At 37.1% G+C, this 19,532-nt stretch overlaps 1 protein-coding gene across 1 annotated transcript in view; it reads right to left on the bottom strand.

The window, feature by feature from the left end:
• TRAM2 (translocation associated membrane protein 2) overlaps positions 1-19,532 on the bottom strand; it is a 107,262-nt gene that overhangs the window by 7,946 nt on the left and 79,784 nt on the right. The window contains exons 5-8 of the mRNA XM_031964726.1: positions 4,543-4,601; positions 3,004-3,088; positions 2,299-2,369; positions 696-800 (exon numbers count right to left, since the gene is read on the bottom strand). Of these exons, the coding sequence (XP_031820586.1) occupies positions 696-800; positions 2,299-2,369; positions 3,004-3,088; positions 4,543-4,601 (320 nt within the window). The remainder of the gene's footprint in view (positions 1-695; positions 801-2,298; positions 2,370-3,003; positions 3,089-4,542; positions 4,602-19,532) is intronic.

Genomic DNA, 19,532 nt, shown 5'->3' with positions numbered 1-19,532 from the left:
TCTCACTATATGTAAACTACCATCATTATTACTACTTTAATCTCATTTGTTTTTTCTAAAGTAGGCAGTCCAGATGGTACCTTCATATTTCAGAAAAAGAAAGTCACCAAAAAAAATTCCTTATGAAAACTTTCTAACAATTAGAACTATCCATAAGTGGAAGACACACTACAGATCTTCAAGAAGTATGGGCCTGCTTGGTATGCTGTACACTTGGTATGCTGCTCTGGTATATTGTAGAAGGAATTCTTTTTGGGTTATGGTTTGGGGTTCTGGAGTCTAACCATATTCAATCAGTTGTTATATCCTGAGAGACCAGCTGAACTGCTTAAGATCAATATATGTGTCAAAGGGGGCTTTAACCCAGGTCTTCCTGACTCAGAGGATGGTTCTCCATCTCCACAATGTACACAAGATAAAAATTTCAAAAGCAGAGGTGAAAACTGAAGATGGAATAAGGGAGGGAGGGAGAAGTTGTAATGTCATGTGTGAGTCACAAAGAAAGAAGTAGCTGAAGTAAGATCCCTAGGGCTCTTAAGAGACATGTAGTCAGCTCCAGGGTATGGTTTGATATTTGAGCAACTTGAATGTTACTTAGAGGATAGAAGGTACATTTTTTAAAGTTTTTCCCCTGCCTCAGTCCTAAGTCTATCCTCCTGTGGTTGGTGGGCAGAGCCTTTCTCATTAGCACTTACAACTTCTCGTTGTTCTCATCTGCAAAGTAGAAAAGCCGTGCCATGTGGAAGAGAAACTCAGCCATGTACTGTAGCAGCAGCAAGATCAGGCCCAAGCGGGTCAGGCTATTAAGAAAAAGGAAAAGAGAAAATGAGTCACCAATTATCATGGATACAACCAGTGGCTTACTGAGTAAATGTTTTTAACAACTGATTTCCTATCCTCTGCAAAAATTCATACACTTAAGCTGCATTAAACTGAAAAATTTTTGATCATATTCTTAAATTGACCCAATTAACAAAATAAAAAAATAAACCTTCACTTGTATCACTCTTATTTCCAAGGTTTAAGTGTTCACACCTAATAGTCTCCTGAAATAGCCTATGTGAGATACATAGTAGACACTTAAGAACGTTTACTAACTACTGATTCTTAGGTTAACTGCCTCAACTACCCTCCTAATGACAACACCAGACGTGACAACACTGGATTCACATTCAGTCAGAAACTCAATGAAGTCTTGCCATTTGCACTGGCTACTATGACTTAAGGACCCTCATTTATCCAGAAGCTCAACTCTTCTATATGTATAGTCTCCCTTAATGAAAATGTGGGCTTTAAACCATTTTGGAGAGTAGTTTGGAACTATGCTCAAAAAGTTATCAAACTGTGCATACCCTTTGATCCAGCAGTGTTACTACTGGGATTATATCCCAAAGAGATTATAAAGAAGGGAAAGGGACCTGTATGTGCACGAATGTTTGTGGCAGCCCTTTTTGTAGTGGCTAGAAACTGGAAACTGAGTGGATGCCCATCAATTGGAGAATGGCTGAATAAATTGTGGTATATGAATATTATGGAATATTACTATTCTGTAAGAAATGATCAGCAGGATGATTTCAAAGAGGCTTGGAGAGACCAAATGAACTGATGCTAAATGAAATGAGCAGAACCAGGAGATCATTATATACAGCAACAAGAAGACTGTATGATGATCAATTCTGATAGAAGTGGATCTCATTAACAATGAGATGATTCAAACCAGTTCCACTTGTTTAGTGATGAAGAGAGCAATCTATACCCAAAGAGAACACCGTGGGAACTGAGCATTCTCATTCTCTCTGTTGTTGTTTGCTTGTATTTTGTTTTCTTTCAGCTTTTTTTCCTTCTTTCTTGATCTGATTTTTCTTGAGCAGCAAGATAACTATAAATACGTATACATATTTTAGATTTAACATATTTAACATGTACCAGGCTAGCTGCCATCTGAGGGAGGGGAGGGGAGAGGAGGGGAAAATTTGGAACAAAAGCCTTTGCAAGGGACTATGTTGAAAAATTACCCATGCATATGTTTTGTAAACAAAAAGCTTTAATTAAAAAAAAAAGTGGACTTTACGAGATCAAGGACTGTTCTGCTTTCTCTATTTTATTTCCTATGCTTTGAACAGTGCTTGATACTTGAGAAATCTACTCTTCCTTTTTCATATACAAATAACTGGAATCAAAGAATCCTAAGGGCATGAGCTTTGCTGGCATCAATCACCTGGCACTCTGTGGCAGGAACATGAACTGAAGAGGACTCAAATGGCATGGAAAGGAGAGACTGCGGTTGGTACCACTTACTTTAAGAGGTATGCTCCAGCTATATGAACCAAGTACAGACAGATATATTGCAGCTGACGTGGAATCTCCTCCTGGAAACAGAAATGACCAAACTGTGAATTTCCGCTTCCCAAGGAACCAAAGCCCAAGGATACGGTGAGCAAGAATCAACTAGAGAATCCATCTGGAGCTGTCTAACCTCATACCCATTGTTAGCAGACATAAGAGGGAAAGGCTGACTTAGCATTGGTGATTCTGAGTAGGAAGCCTGCTACAAGTGAAAAGGAATGGCAGTGGCTTTGGTTTGAGGAAAAAATGGTGAGGAATGGGTGCAGACAGAACAGAGGCTAGGGGGATAATGTTATCAAATGCAAAGCAATAAAAAATTATGAAAAGACTGCTGGGAGGATATTTTCATAAAAGGCTTTCCCAAATCTTATAGCCTCACGGCTTGATGGAAGAAGGTCAGAAAGACAAACCAGGAAGGAAAGTGTGAAAATAGAGAAAATTCCAGGAATAAATGGTTTATCATCCTAGAATAAACCTGATGGTTATCTAGGATTTTAAACAAACACTAAGAAACATAGGTCAACCCACTATCCAATAATGTCTACCTCCCAGTAGCAGGAAATAAGAGAGTTGCTGGGAAGCAAAATAGGGAGATATCCTAAATGGGAAGGTGGCCCTGCTATGCCATTTTGAGATAAGGAATCAAGGGCTACTCACCTTCCGCACCTTCTGGAAGTATAGTTCCGGCAGGGCATGTAGCCAGTATGCCAGCTGACAAAGGTAGAAAAACTTCACCTGGAAGCTGGAACATAAGAGCAAAGAACATAGAGAGGTCTGGCCTAGTCATAACAAGGTCCCAGAGCTGAAAGCTCAGAGGCCATCCAATCCAACCCCCTTCATTTTACAAATTAGGAAACTGAGACCCAGGAAAATTTAAATGATTTGGCCAAAATCATACAGATGATCTCAGAATTTGGATCTGAGCCCAAGTTCTCTTAGTTCAGTGGAAAGAAATTTAGTCCTGTCAGGTTAATCAAAAACAAAATCACAACGGCACAACTCTGATTTTAAGGAATTGAGAAAGGAAATCAGAAGAAAAGACCTGGGGATACCATCACATCTATATTGATTGAGTCTACTTCTTGGCTTCCTCTATATTCAATGTACCCATGTTCCATATCCTCCTCAACCCTCATCCCCTATTTAAAGGGAAATAAAGAATTTAAGAAAAATAAAATAAATGATTAAAATGCTACAAAGGAGTGGATAGCAAAGGTTAAAGGTTATTTAGCCTAAAAACTCAAACACACTTTATTTATTTAAAGAATCCATGTTTGACATAGGCAGATAACCTAACTTTAATGAATAGTCTTCCTGAGTCTCTATGGCTAGAAAATCCTATCATATAGAAGTCAACCTTTTGGTGATAAAAACTCTCCAAACTTCTATTAGCTAGACTGGCCTTTGACTGCCTGCCTTTCCCACAGGTCCCAGCTAGACACATTGAATCACTGACTGAGAGATGTAAACAACTTAAAAGGCCATCAAAGACTAATGTCTCATTTTGCAGGTGAGAAAGTGGAAACTTAGTGGGTTTGCCCATGGTCATACAGCTATTGTGTCACAGGTAGGATTTGCACCTGGGTCTTCCCAACTCCACATCCAGTACTTTAACCATTATTATTAGCAGAAGTCTATTCACTATGGTAGAACTGGCACAGCCTTGAACCTCTGAGGATCAAGGTTTGCTTCCATATGTAGATGAAAGACATTGGGAAGATGAGTGATAAAGTACATAATATGGAAAAGAATGAAATTCACTAAAGACCAAACAAGCAGGAGAAGGAAAAAAAGGCACTTGTGCTATAAAAGGATGGGTAGAAATAAAGGTCAACTGAGTAGGAGATTATAATATCCTCAAGGGACAGTGTCAAGTTTAGAGACTTATTTACTTATCTGCCTAATATGTTTTAGATCAAGTCACTCCTGGCAGCAGGGGAATGGATTTAATGACCTCTCATATTTAGGATACTAAGAATCTATGCTAACCCCAAAGGGTTTTTGGAGAAAACACCAATTTACTTACAACCAAACAGTGCCAATAACTTCTCTACAACAACACACTAAATGAGCAAGGGGTGTGCATGAGCCAGTGCAGATCCCAGTTGGCTTGGGGGCTCTTGACATAATTTCCTTAGAAGAAACTAGTGAACTAGCAAAATGTTGTTCTGAGTACTAAACCAAGAGAATACTTACGGGAGATAAACATGAGGGTAGTTTTCCCAGAGGCTTCTTGGATTTGTTAAGTATCCTTCCTATGGGAGGGAAATAAAAGACAAGAATTAGAGAAAACAGACCTGAGAAATATTGTAGGGGTCATTTCTGCTTCTGGTGGTACTGTCCAATACACTGGAAATATCAAAAGTCCATTTCACTTTTCATACCACCACAAATGATCTAAGTAACAAAGAAGCTGGCACTTTACAAATTTCCTTTCTTTCCAAATGACTTGAGAATTTTATTCCTTTCCTAGTATTCTTGAGTTCATAGATAGCTGAATAAGAATCTGAAGTCAAATATCTCACCCAAGCCCAAGGTTCTTAGCTGCCTCAAAAAACACCTTGAAGACAATAAGCTAGCAAGTCACTTAATCATTCAGTGCTCTAAACAACCTTCTAAGAGTATTTGTTTCATAAAAGGTGCCGACCTGCATTGGCAGAGAATTTCCTCATCTGAGAATTCCCTACCAATGAAAATTTCATACCAATTAAATCACAGGTACAGTCAAAAGTCTCTATCCTTATTCTTGGAGGCTGAGAAGGGTACATCATTAATATTCATTTTACAGATGAAAAGACCCAGGCCCAAATGATGAAGCTGTTCAAGAACAATTCAATGCAATAGACACTTATTAAGCATCTACTGCATACAGCACATTATGCTGGGAACTAAAGACAAAAATAAAACGTTTTCTACATTTATGAAGATCACATTCTACTGAGAAGAGTTAAACATAAAATGGAACTAAGCAACCAACCTTGTGTTCTAGTACTCTATTCCTGACATCAATAAATTTGACCTATAGTTTTGGAGAACACGATCAAATATAGTTAGACAATCAAGAGTGTCTGAGTGAATGGAATCAAGGAATAAGTGGTTTTCATTAGTCAGACTGCCTTTTACAACTAGATTAGGTATAAGGGTAATAATGGGAGGTCAAGATTGTTTAGTGAGAAGTCAGTGATTTTTAACTCTCAGGCTCAAAATATGTAAACATAACCACAAGAATACAAAGATGCTACTGAATCTTGGTTGGATGGGACATATGCTAAGAATAGTTTTCACTGGTCTCTTCCTGTTATTAGAGAATTGGAGTTAGAAAGGAACCTAAAAATCATCTGGCCCAACCCATACCTAAGAAAAGGATACCCACTATAACAAAACCCAAATAGGTGATCCTCTAGCTTTTGTTAAAGACCTCAAGTGAAGGTAATACAAAATACAATGGCTTCTGAAGGCAGCCTGCATTTTACTTTGAGACAGTTCTACAAAATTTCTTTCTGATATCAGTCTCTTTTGCCAGCTCCCACCTATAGCTCCTGGTTTTGCCCTCTGGAATCAAAAAGAACAAATTTAAACCCTTTCTCACATAAATATCCTTTTAATATTCAAAGGAAATTTCTGTGGTTCAGTTTTTTATTTGTAAAATGGGACAATAATCCCCAGGATTATTGACAAATAGCAGTCACTTAGTATAGTGAATAAAATACCCTTTCCATCAAGTTAGGAAGCAGACCTCAAAGATCTTCTAGTTCAATTTCCTAATTTTGCTTAAGAGACACGAGGCTCATATTATTCAAGCAAGCATTTTTTAGATGCTTATTATGTCAGGCACTCTGCTAGGAAATATGGTTTTAAAAAAATAAGATAGTCTCTAGCCTCAAGAAGTTCACTTCTATCAAAGTACATACTAAATATATGCTGGATAATGTTTTTAGTGGGGGTAAACACTAGCAGTGGGAATATCAGGAAAGGCTTTATATAGAAGATAGTACTTTAATTCCACTTTGAAGAAAACTAGAAATTCTAAGAGAGAGGAGTAAGGAAGAAGTCCTTTCAGGCCTGAGTTCAGCTTGTGTGATGACATGAAGACAAAAGATAGCATGAAGTATGTGAAAAATATCAAGGTCAGTTTAATTGGACTAAGAATCATGTGAAGGGGCATGCAATAGATCTAATAAAGCTAGAAATGTGGGTTGTAGCAAAGTTGTGTAAGTTTTTAAAAGCTTAACAAAGGAATATGTATTTGATCCTAGAGGTCTTACCTAGAGGTAAGAAACACCCATTGGAATTCATTAAGTAGAGAAAGTCTATGGTTCAGTAAAATCCTTCTGACAGCCATGCAGATAGATTAGAGAGGAAAAAGATTTGAGTCAGAAAGCAATTATCAGGACACTATTTTAACAGCTAGGTGAAGGATAACAGGGATGTGGATGGGAGAAATACTCTCAAGAATACTTGGCAACTGGAGTGTAGAATAGGGAGTGTCAGCAATCAGGAATCAAGAACGCAAAAATTAAGTGAATTTCAAGATTAAATAATTTACTCAAGATCACACCATCACTCCATCTGTGTGCACAGACCATCTTCCATGCTTGGAATGCACTACCCTCCCAGCCCTTGGCCCCACCCATCCCATACCTCTTCATCAGAGGAATATAGCAAAAATAACACCTTCATGAATCCTTTCCTAGTTCCTCTCCAGCTGTTAGTATCCTTCTAAATTACCCTGTATGTAACTACATTATTTGTGTATATGTGAATATATTTCTTAATGCTACATGTGCCACACATAATTTTATATGTACTTGTTATTTCCCCCCATTAGAATGTAAGTTCATTGTAAGAATTGTTTCATTCTTTTTATCTGTATTCTCAGCACCTAGCACAGTGCCTAGGACACAATAGGAGCTTAAAAAGGAATTAATGACTACAGAAACAGAGCCACAACAAGAACCCAAGTCTAGCCTCTCAGTCTAGTGAGTTGGGTTTATTTTTTTCACTGTAATATGCAGCCTACTCCCATAAACTCCATACTTCCTTAAAAAAAACTTCCTGGTTTTCTTTGTTAGTTCTTAACAAACCTCATGAGCCATGAAGTAAACTCCACAGAAAAGGCAGTCATGAAAATGGACTTCCTTCTGCTATATTAGATCTGTATGTTATAATTTATCCTTCATACTTGAAGAGGACCAATGACATTATGATGCTGGGTCAAGTACATTGAGGTCAACTGTGGCCATCAGGCAATATGAACTCAAAAGGCTCTACCACCTGTTGGGCACTGGTTGAACATTTGAGATGGAGAGGTCTAGGACTTTGCAGCTTGCATTTTATTTGTGTTACTGTGATTCCACAGTTAGGTGACACAATGGGCAGAGCGCTAGTCCTGCAGTAAGGATGACCTTAGTTCCAAGTTGGCCTCAGGAACTTAGTAGCTCAGTTTCCTCATCTGTAAAATGAGTCAGAGAAAGAAATGGCAAACCATTCTGGTATCTTTGCCAAGAAAACCCCAGGTGGGATATGATCATCATCATCATCATTACCAGCAACTATGTAATGGGCTGAGGCTTGATGCACTAAGGTCCCAAGTACATGAGGCTAAATAGTAATTGGACTATACTCTATTGATATACATGATTGGATAAAGAATGGTCCTTGCCCACTCTCTGTGCAAGTCCTGATGTGTTGTACAGGAAATGACGATTTTGGTGGGTGGAGGCAGAGAGAGGAACAGGAAGAGAAGCTGGGAGAGATTGGGCCTGGGTTCCCATTCTCCTAGCTGCTGGTCGTGTGGCTGCGGGTCTAGCTAGCTTCTTGACTCAGCTGCACACATTGCTATCGCCGATTCTCTTCCACCTCCGATCCTTCTTCACTGAGAATAAAGACTGACGATTTTCCCCTAACCTGAACTCCAGACTCCTGCTGATTTTAAAATACGCGATCTTCACAAGCAACACTAGGCCAAACCACCAGAATCTCATTAGACCAAAAGACCGATTGCTTGGTTCTACTTTAGCAAAGCAAATCAGAATTGTAAATAACAGTTGAGACAGGAAGAGAAGGGAATGAGAATCTTTGCAGAAAACCAGTATCTGAAAGTTGGGAAAAGAATACAACTTTCTTCATTTTTCTTCCCTTTTTTCTTTAAAATGCCCAGAATTCTCAAAGGAGATTTATTTATTCTAATAGATCACACTTGTGATCCTTCCTGACTGTGGTCTCCATATCTCACACATGCAGGAGATAAAAGAGATCAGGGGACATCCTTGTCTCAATATTTGATCAATGCTTCAAACCCACATTCTTTATCTTCATCACCCTGGTGTTTTTCCTGACAGTTATGAGCCAATTAAAAGTCTGCCAGGCTAGGCAAAGGGCAACTTACAGCCTCTCTCTTCTCACATTAAGAGTGTAAAGCCTCAAGCCAGTTTCAAGGGGGAAAAAACCCCAAGGAAGTAACAGTTTCTTCCTACATGAAGTAATAATGTATATTTATCCACAAAAAAAGATTTGTGTCTGTCTATGGAAATCTGAAGTAGAGGAGGCATTCCTGCCAAAGAAAGGCTGGCTGTGTGAGGATAGAAATCCAAAGACACATACACACACACACACACACATCTCCTTCCTCCCCAGTTTTACATGTTCAATGCAAACTTTCGTCAACTTGGTGGCTGTTTGCTAAGGAAACAAAGCTATGGAAAATCTGAAACCGACAAAGAGATCCCCACATAAAAAAATGTTGCCTGATTGCAAATGGGGAGCCTGTCCAGTCCACTAGGTCTGCAACTGGGGGAGGTAGGAGGGGGTGAATGGGAAAGGAGAGGATCAGCAGGAGCCAGAGAAGAAATGACTCACTGGTTGGTAAATGAGCAGCCTTTTCCAGAGGTCTAGCCAAACAGCTGCTTGAGGAGGAATAATCACATGCCTCTGGTGCCTAAGGGGTTAACTTTAAAGTTCTGACGTGCCAGAAACACAAGTTTCTGGGGCCTGCATTAGATGCCCTTACTTACATTCCCCAAAGTGTCAACAAACAGATCTGAAACCAAAATCATCTCTGTAACGAACAAACTGGCTAACCATTTAAAGGTCTTCTCTGATTTTATAAAGAGCTAAATGGAGCTTTAGTTGGAAATTCCACACTTTTTCCCAAAAGCCACTATTTGCCGCCCCCCCCCCCAACTATTTATGAACAAAGAAAATACAGAATTTCAATAATAGGCCATCACTTGCTGGACTCATATATATTGTGAGTCAAATCATGAACCCTGGAATACAGCCCCATATAACCATAAGTTAATGAGATGAATCATAAGCCCTAACTCCTTTTCTAAATAAAGCTTTGTATATCATCATCAACAACAACATAATGACTTTAAAAGTTCTATGAACATATCAAATGCTTAAGAAATGTTTGTTTTATAGTCAGAGGACCGAATCCTAGTTCTAAAACTTACTATCTGTGTGATCTGAAGCAAATTATTTCCACCATGCCCTCAATTTCTTCAACAGGAGAAGAGGTTAGATTAGACGTGCTCTGAGGCCCCATCCAGCTCTAAATCTATCTTTAAGATGATAGCATTCAAGGGGATTTCCATCACTAGGGAATGACTGAACAAGCTGAGGGATATAGTTGTGACAGAATAGTATTGTGTTATAAGAAATGACAAGCAGGGAGTTGGGGAGGAGGAAGAAAAAAGGAGGGTGAAGCCAAGATGGCAGAGAGGACACACACTTCTAATCTTCTCCCACAATCCTCAACTAATTAGTAAATTCAGCCTCTGAATTAGTTCTGGACTGGCAGAATCTATGAATATTGGGAGTGCAGCAAATTACCAACAGAAGATAATTTCGAAGATCTCCAGAAAAGGTCTGTGTCAGGTGGGCACAGAGGGATGTGGCCAAGTGTAGGCAGGCAGAGCACAGATGCCAGTTCAGACCTGGGGCAGGGTGCAGGCTCTGCAGGATGGCAAAGACTTGTGCTGTGGAGAATCTACAAGGAGGAATCTACACTTCGCTGCTTGTAGAGGAAGCTTGGAAAACCTCCCTTACCCTAAAAGCAGATTCCCAACTTTTTTAATAAAATGAGGAAAAAGGCAAAGAGAATGTTGACCACAGATAATTTTTATGGTGAAAGAGGAACAAATTTCAAACCACAAGGAGACTAAAGAGATGAAGACCCAAAAAGTGGTATATACTGATGCCCATCACACAAGGCTCTCCTAGAAGAAATTAAAAAAGGATCTCAAAAGAGAGCTAGAAGAAAAATGGGGAAAGGAAAGGAAAACTTTGCAAGAAGGTTTGTAAAAGGCATATAACTCATTAAAAGAAAGATTTGAAACAGTGGAAAAAGAAAACAACTCCCTGAAAAACACAATTTGTGAAATGGAAAAGGAAAATAAATCCTTAAAAAATAGAATTTGTGAAATGGGAAAAAAAAAACACCATAGAACAAAACAACTCATTTAAAAACTCAATTGGCCAAATACAAAAAGAAGTAAAACAAAATAAATAATTCAGTAAAAATCAGAATTGAATAATGGAAATGACTTGATGAGACATCAAGAATCAGTTAAGCAAAACAAACAAACAAACAAAAAATATATAAAATACTTACTTGGGAAAACAAGTGACCTGGAAAATAGATCTAGGAGAGACAATCTAAGGATTATTAGACTCCCTGAAAACCATGATGAAAAAAAGAGCCTAGACACTATTTTTCAGGAAATCAAAGATTGATTTCCTCTGTTGTCATAGAATCAGAAGGTAAAATAGCCACTCAAAGAATTCACCAAACACCTATTGGAAGACACCTCCAAAATTAAAACTCCAAGGAATATTGTGGCAAAATTTAAGAACTATCGGACCAAGGAAAAATATTACAAGCCACCAGAAAAAAACAATTCAAATACTGAGGAGCCACAATAAGGATTATCCACCTTAAAGTATGAAAAGGCCTGGAATCTTATATTGCGAAAGGCAAAGGAACTTGGAATTCAGTCAAGAATAAACTATCCTGCTAAACTGAGCATTTTCTTTCAGGGAAGAAGATGAGCATTCAATGAAACAGGTGAATTTCATTTATTTCTGATGAAAAGACCAGAGCTAAACAAAAAATTTGAACTCCAAATACAGGACTCAAGAGAAGCATAAAAAAATAAAAAGAACTCTTGAGAACTGTATTTCTGTTATGTGTATACATAGAGAGTGCATGTTTAATTTGATTTTACTGTTATAATATAAAAAAAGGAACTAGAAGTGGAAAGGGGATTGTACAGAAAAAGGGAAAAGTGTTGATAAAATGAGGGAAATTACATCTCACTAAGAGGCAAAGGAAACCTATTATATCTGAAGGAAAGAAGGGGGAGGGATGAACATTGTGTGAATCTTACTCTAATCAGATTTGGCTCAAAGAAAAAATATTAGACATTTGATTTACAGAGAAACTTCTCTCATCTTATTGAAAGGTGGGAGGGGAAAGGCAAAAAGGGATGGGGTAGCTAAATAGAAGGGAAAACAGAAATAGTAGGGGAAAGGTATGAGAAAGTGGGAGGTATTCTAGAGGGGGAGGACTATTTGAGGCAAGTGATACTCTAGTTAAATTCTGGGGAGGAGGGAAAGGGAAAAAGGAAAGAGAAAAGTATAATCTGGGGATAAGATGGCAGGAAACAGAGAATTAGTACTTTTAATTATAAATGTCAATGGGGTGAACTCTCCCATAAAGCATAAGCAAATAGCAGGCTGGATTAAAAGCCAGAATCCTATAATATGTTGTTTACAAGAAATACATTTAAAGCAGAGTGATACATACAGAATAAAGGTAAAAAAGGCTGAAGCAGAATTTATTTGCTTCAGGTGAAGTAAAAAAAAAGCAGGGGTAGCCATCCTGATCTCAGGTCAAGCAAAAGCAACAACTTATCAAATTAAAAGAGATAAGGAAAGAAACTATATTTTGCTAGAGTATCATAGATAATGAAGCAATATCAATACTAAATATATATGCACCAAGTGGTATAGTATGCGAATTCCTAAAGAAGTTAAGAGAGCTGCAAGAAGAAATAGACAGTGAAACTATAACAGTGAGAGATCTCAACCTTTCTCTCTCAGAACTAGATAAATCAAACCACAAATTAAATAACAAAAGTTAAAGAGGTAAATAGAATACTAGAAAAGTTAGGTATGCTAGATCTCTGGAGAAAATTGAATGGAGACAGAAAAGAGTACACTTTCTTCTCCACAGTTCATGGAACCTATACAAAAATTGACTATATCATTAGGACATAAAGACTTCAAAATCAAATGCAGAAAGGGCAGAAAGAGTAAATGCATTTTTTTCCCAGATCACAATGCAATAAAAATTACATTCAATAAAAAGCCTGGGGGAAATAGACCAAAAGGTAATTGGAAACTAAAGAAGAATCTCATTCTAAAGAACGAATGGCTAAAACAGCAGACCATAAACACAATAACTAATTTCATCCAAGAGAATGACAATAATGAGACAAAATACCAAAATCTGTAGGATACAGCCAAAGTGGTAGTAAGGGGAAATTTTATATCTCTAGATGCTTATTTGCATAAAATACAGAAAAAGATGATCAATGAATTGGGCTTGCAACTAAAAAAAGCTAAAAAAAAGAGCAAATTAAAAATCCCCAATCAAATTCCAAATTTGAAATTCTAAAAATAAAAGGAGAGATTAATAAAATTGAAAGTAAAAAAAAATATTGAATTAATAAACAAAACTAAGAGTTGGTTTTATGAAAAAACCAACAAAATAGATAAACCTTTAGTAAATTTGATTAGAAAAAGTAGACGAAAACCAAATTGTTAGTCTTAAAAATGAAAAGGGAGAACTTTCTACCAATGAAGAGGAAATTAGAGCAATAAGTAGGCGTTACTTTGCCAAACTTTATGCCAATAAATTTGATAAAACCAAGTAAAATGGAGGAATACCTACAATAATATAGACTGCCCAGATTAACAGAGGAGGAAGTAAATTGCTCTAAACATCTGGAAAAATATCAATTGCTCTTAGATAGGTCAAGCAATTATAATAAAGATGACAATATTACTAATCTGTTAGGGACTTTCCTTTTGAGCATTACCATGTCAGCTGGTAGGGTAGACCCAGAAAGTAAAAAAGGGCTTGGCCTCTGAGGTAGGAGGTTGTGTCTTATAGGTATTTCCTTGAAAGACAAGAGGTGTGTTCTCTTGCTAGATCTTTTCTTAGGACGCAGCACTAACTCCAGGTGTCTCCCTTCTGTGCATCCACCTACGCAATGCTGAGTGGGCTAGGCACAGGGTATTCCCAGAGGAGATCAAATATAAATAACCAGCTTTAAGTCCATAGGCAAAAGAAGGATGCGGAGAGAAGTAGAGAAAGGCAGAGAGGTAGAGAGATTCAGAGATGCAGAGACATACAATACACTTGCTCTTGCTTCCTGCTAACCCCTGCTGAGATTACCAATAAACAAAAGCTGTTTGGCACCTTAACATCAGCTTGTCTTCATGTGTTTCTGGGGAAGATTGGTATGTATGGCCCTGGCAATAAGTAGCCTCGGTGATTTATTTAGTGCTATACCAATCAAACTCCCAAGAAACTATTTTACTGACCTAAAAAAAATAACAAAATTCATATGGAAGAACAAAAGGTCAAGAATTTCAAAAAAATTAATGAAGAGAAAAAACAAATGAAGGTGGCCTAGCTGTACCAGATCTAAAACTATATTATAAAGCAGCGGTCATCAAAACTATTTGGTATTGGCTAAGGAATAGACTAGTTGATCAGTGGAATAGGGTAGGTTCACAGGAAAAAATAGTCAATAACTATAGCAATCTAGTGTTTGACAAACCCAAAGATCCCAGCTTTTGGGATAAGAATTCACTATTTGACAAAAACTGCTGGGAAAAGTGGAAATTAGTATGGCAGAAACTAGGCATTGATCCACACCTAACACCATATACCAAGATAAGGTCAAAATGGATTCATGATATAATCATAAAGAATGATATTATAAATAAATTAAAAGAACATAGACTAGTTTAACTCTCAGACCTGTGGAGGAGGAAGGAATTTGTGACCAAAGAACTAGAGATCATTACTGATCACAAAATAGGTAATTTTGATTATATTAAGTTAAAAAGCTTTTGTACAAACAAAACTAATGCAGACAAGATTAGAAGGGAAGCCATAAACTGGGAAAACATTTTTACAGTTAAAGGTTCTGATAAAGGCCTCATTTCCAAAATATATAGAGAAGTGACTCAAATTTCTAAGAATTCAAGCTATTCTCCAGTTGATAAGTGGTCAAAGGATATGAACAGACAATTTTCAGATGAAGAAATTAAAACCATTTCTAGTCATACAAAGGTTCTCCAAATCACTATTGATCAGAAAAATGCAAATTAAGACAACTCTGAAATACCACAACACACTTCTCAGATGGGCTAAGGTGACAGGAAAAGATAATGAGGAATGTTGGAGAGGATGTGGAGAAACTGGGACACTGATACATTGTTGGTGGAGTTGTATGGATCCAACCATTCTGGAGAGCAATTTGGAATTATGCTCAAAAAGCTATCAAATTGTGCATATCCTTTGACCCAGCAGTGTTTCTACTGGGCATATATCCCAAAGAGATATTAAAGAAAGGAAAGGGACCCAAATGTGCCAAAATGTTTGTGGCAGCCCTTTTTGTAGTAGTTAGAAACTGGAAACTGAGTGGATGCCCATCAATTGTAGAATGGCTGAATAAATTGTGGCATATGAATATTATAGAATATTATTGTTCTATAAGAAATGACCAACAGAATGATTTCAGAGAGACCTGAGAGACTTAAATGAACTGATGCTAAGTGAAATGAGCAGAACAGGAGGATCATTATACATGGCAACAAGAAGACTATACGATGATCAATTCTGATGGATGTGGCTCTCTTTAACAATGAGATGATTCAAACTAGTTCCAAATGTTCAGTAATGAAGCTACACTCAGAGAGAGAACTATGGAAACTGAGTATGGACCACAACATAGCATTTTTACTCTTTCTGTTATTGTTTGCTTGCATTTTTGTTTTCCTTCTCAGGTTTTTTTTTTTTTTTTCTTCTTTCTAGATCCAATTTTTCTTGTACAGCAAGATAACTATAAATATGTATACATATATTGGATTTGATATTTTAATACATATTATATATCTATATATATTTAACACGTATTGGACTACCTACCATCTGGGCGGGGAGGGGGAAGGAAGGGAAAGTTTGGAACACAAGGTTTTGCAAGAGTCAATGATGAAAAAATTACTCATGCATATGTTTTGTAAACAAAAAGTTATTAAAAAAAAAGAAAAGACAAGCAGGATACTCTCAGAAAAATCTGAAAGATGTACATGAACCGATGCAAAGTAAAGATAGCAGAACAGGAGAACACTGCGCACAATAACACCATTTTATATTGTTTAACAATATATTATACTATTTTCAACTGTGAATGACTTAGCTATTCTCAGTAATACAGTGATACAATTCATTTCCAAAGGATTCATGAAGAAAAACACTATCCATCTCCAGAAAAAGAATTGAATTCAGATCGAAGCATACTATTTCTCTTTTTCTTTTTTTGGTTTGTTTTTTCTTTCACTACAAGACTAATATGGAACTGTTTTGCATGATTGCACATGTAATAACCTTTATAAAATTGCTTACTGTCTCAGGTTAGGGGGAGGAAAGGGAGAAAATTTGGAACTCAAAATTTTAAAAAATGAATTTTAAAATATTTTGCATTTAATTGGAAAAATAAAATATTATTCAAAAATATGATAGTATCCACAAGATAATGGCCTAGAGGCCATCAATCTCAACCATCTAATTTTACAGATGTGGAAACTAAGGCACAGAGAAGTTAAAAGCAATAAGTATCTAAAATGGGATAGGAAGTTAACTCTTCTTGACTCCCAAGTTCAACTCAAAATATCCAATGCTATGAGCACTGTGGGCTTCAGTTTCTTCATTTATAAGAGGGCTGACCTCTGACTCCCCTACCCCCGACTCTAAATATAAGATGTTACCTATTCTATATGAAGTTTGCTATCCCAGGAGAATTTTAGAGAAAAAAAAGACTTTTACTATTCTTTTGAAAACTTTCTCCCTATGAGCCAACAACAACAACAACAAGACTGAACAGGGATTTCAACTTAGTTTTAAGAAGTTGGGAATGGTTAGCCAGAAGAGTCATTTCTATTATTTGAATAAAATTAATTTAAAACTAAATACTTTCTAGCTCTGAATTGGAAACTAAGGAGTGCCTATGAATTAAGGAAAATCTAAACAAATATGAGTGTATAGGAATGTAATAATAATTATGTGCCATAAGGAACAGGGAAAGAGACAGCTTTAGAGAAACCTGGAAAGACTTTTATGAACTGATCCAGAGTCATGTAAGCAGACCCAGGAGAACAAACAACTTTATACATTTTAAGAACTCTTTAAGATAAACAATGATTCAAGAAGCCTGATGATAATGCATAAATACCCACTCACTGACTAGGAGATAAACTCAAGATGCAGAACGAGACATACATTTGTAGACATGAACAATATAAAAATTCATTTTTTATGACTATGTTTATCTGTTACAAGGGTTTTGTTTTTCTTTTAAATAGGAGGTGGGGGCTGGGAGAGAAAATAAATGCTTGTTAATTGAAAAAAAAAAATAATAATAGCTGTTCTTTTCCACATTAGAAACATTTTATATTTCTGCTGTCCAGAGGTACTGGTGCCAATGGCATTTTCTGCAAGTATCCTGAGAACAGCATATCATCTCTCTGGGTCTCTGTTTCCTGTATTGTATATTAAATGGAAGAGAGCAATGCTGGTCCATGCTTTGATAAAAGACAATCTAGAGCTTCCCAAAAGAAAAAGTCCTTTATTCCACATCCTCTCCCTCAATTAATTACTACCATTATTGTTTAATGGAAATCCAGAGAGGAAGAGAAGAAATCCCTGGAGGGCGAGGATGGGGAGAAAACGATGAAAACAACTGAATGTTTCACTTTTTCCAAGGGTTTAAAAAAAAAAGATCACCCCAAGTAATGACATTTGGCCCCTAAACCTGGTCTAAATGTGTCACATTGTGGGAGAGGGCATGAAGAAGGGAAGAAAAGAATGTCTGGGGTGGTGTTTGAAGAAGAAATGTGATTCAGAGAGATGAAGCAATACTTTTGTAAGGAGACGAGACAAGCCACTCCTCCCTCACTTCAAAACTCCAGTGGACAGTAGGAGAAATCTGGGGATAGGAGTGGGAAGGGAAGTCAGAATTTACATTCACTTGCATGTTGAATGCTTCCAGCAAGCTCAGGCTTTTATGTTACATGGCTAGGCCAAGGCCCTCTAAACCTAGATGTGAGTGGAATAGTAAGCGATATAGAAGGTGTCTACCATTCACAAGGGCCTGAATAATGCAGAGGCCTTCTTCCTCCCTATTCAATCCCTGGTGTAACTGAGCAAGTTGCTCTCCTGTTTATCATTAACAAGAAGGAGAAGGAGCCATTTTGGTTCTGGCTTTGGTTGATCAAGACTGTTCCCTCAGGATATGTTAGGGAGGCAGCTAAGGGCCTACAGTTTGGAAAACATATGTTCAAAATAGGCCTCAGACACCACCGTATGATTGGGGGCCAGTCACTTACCTGTTTGCCTCAGTTCCTCCAAGGTAAAATGAGAATGATAAAAACAACTATCATTGCTATTATTGTAAGGCTGCTGTGGGGATCAAATGAAATAATATTTGTTAAGCACTTAGCATTTACTTAACTATCCTGGGCCTCAGTTTCCTTCTCTATAAAATGATTTCCAAAATTGCTTCCAGCTTTTAATGTATGAGTCTAGAACATGGGCTCATGGATCTCCTAGCTGGAAGGAACCAGAGCTTTGCCAATTTTCCTAAGGGTTATGTTTGGATTTCATACAAAGCTGGCTCCATGTCCTGCATGAGGGCAGTTTACAGATGGTAGTTCCAGGAAAAGAGAGTGTTATTGTTAAAGACTTCAGTGGTAATACTGGTCAAGGCTTGCTGTGATGAAGACTACATGACTGACTGACTTCTTTTGATGTGCTGAAATTTTCTTGTATCCAAACCCTACTATGTCTGGATACAGGTCACATATGTCTTCCATATCTGATCCTGCAAGCCTGGTCTGCCTGTAGTTTTTTGAATATGACAATTCATCTCTTGTCTCCATGTTCCTCATGTCCAGAATGATCTTGCTTTAAGCCTCTAGATTTCCCCTAAAATGCAAGTCAAAGCTCCCATTCTCTGGGAGAGCTAGCTAGTAATGCTTTCCATTTTTATGTTACATTCTATCTTCTCTGAATAAATCTTTTATGTACCAAGTCATTTACATGTTGTTTCCCCATAAGAATGGGGAATTATTTTTGCTTTTCTTTGTAAGCACAGTACCTGGCAAGTGGTAATCCCTTTAACAATGCCTTCTGACTGAAGAACCTTAATCAGTTTCTGGAAAACCTCCTTGTGGTTAATAATTGTGCTCTCTCTAATCATTCAAGATATTTATAAGGCATCTAATAAGTGCCAGGTACTGGGGATACAACTGGTATGAATGAAACAGTCCTTGTGGATCTCAACATAATGTATATTGTTTTACTATACATCGAATGCTCATGAATGACCCATCATGTAGAGGTATTTCAGGCATAAGAATGTTTGTGTAATTGAATTTATCATAAAAGATATAATATATCTTTATATATCTATATCTATATACACACACACACACATATAATAAAGATATATATTTTTAAAAATCCATAAAAAGATTTGAGTTGTTAGAATCAGTACTCTTAACAAGGAAAACTGCAAATTTTTGGTGGAAAATAAGAGACTGGCTCTAGTTGGTAACCAACTGTGGCCTTGAATTAGATATTTATCCTCTTTGCTGAGCTTCTCCACTTTCTGCTCCTGCTCAATCCCTTTCTGTCACAGAAATATTGTTGGGTTAAAAAGCAATTCCATCCATTAAGCATATTAAGCACCTATTGTGTTTAAAGCTAAAACCTAGAGATACCTATGTGCAACTGTGTTATATGTTAAGGATTTAACGATGAAATAAGAGATCTAATGTTCTTTGCTATTAAGAGAACAACAATCAAGGTAATAGAGATCAAGAGT

The sequence above is a fragment of the Sarcophilus harrisii genome, chromosome 4 (genome assembly GCF_902635505.1).
Source record: "Sarcophilus harrisii chromosome 4, mSarHar1.11, whole genome shotgun sequence".
Lineage (NCBI taxonomy): Eukaryota > Metazoa > Chordata > Mammalia > Dasyuromorphia > Dasyuridae > Sarcophilus > Sarcophilus harrisii.
This window is presented reverse-complemented; position numbering and strand designations above follow the sequence as displayed.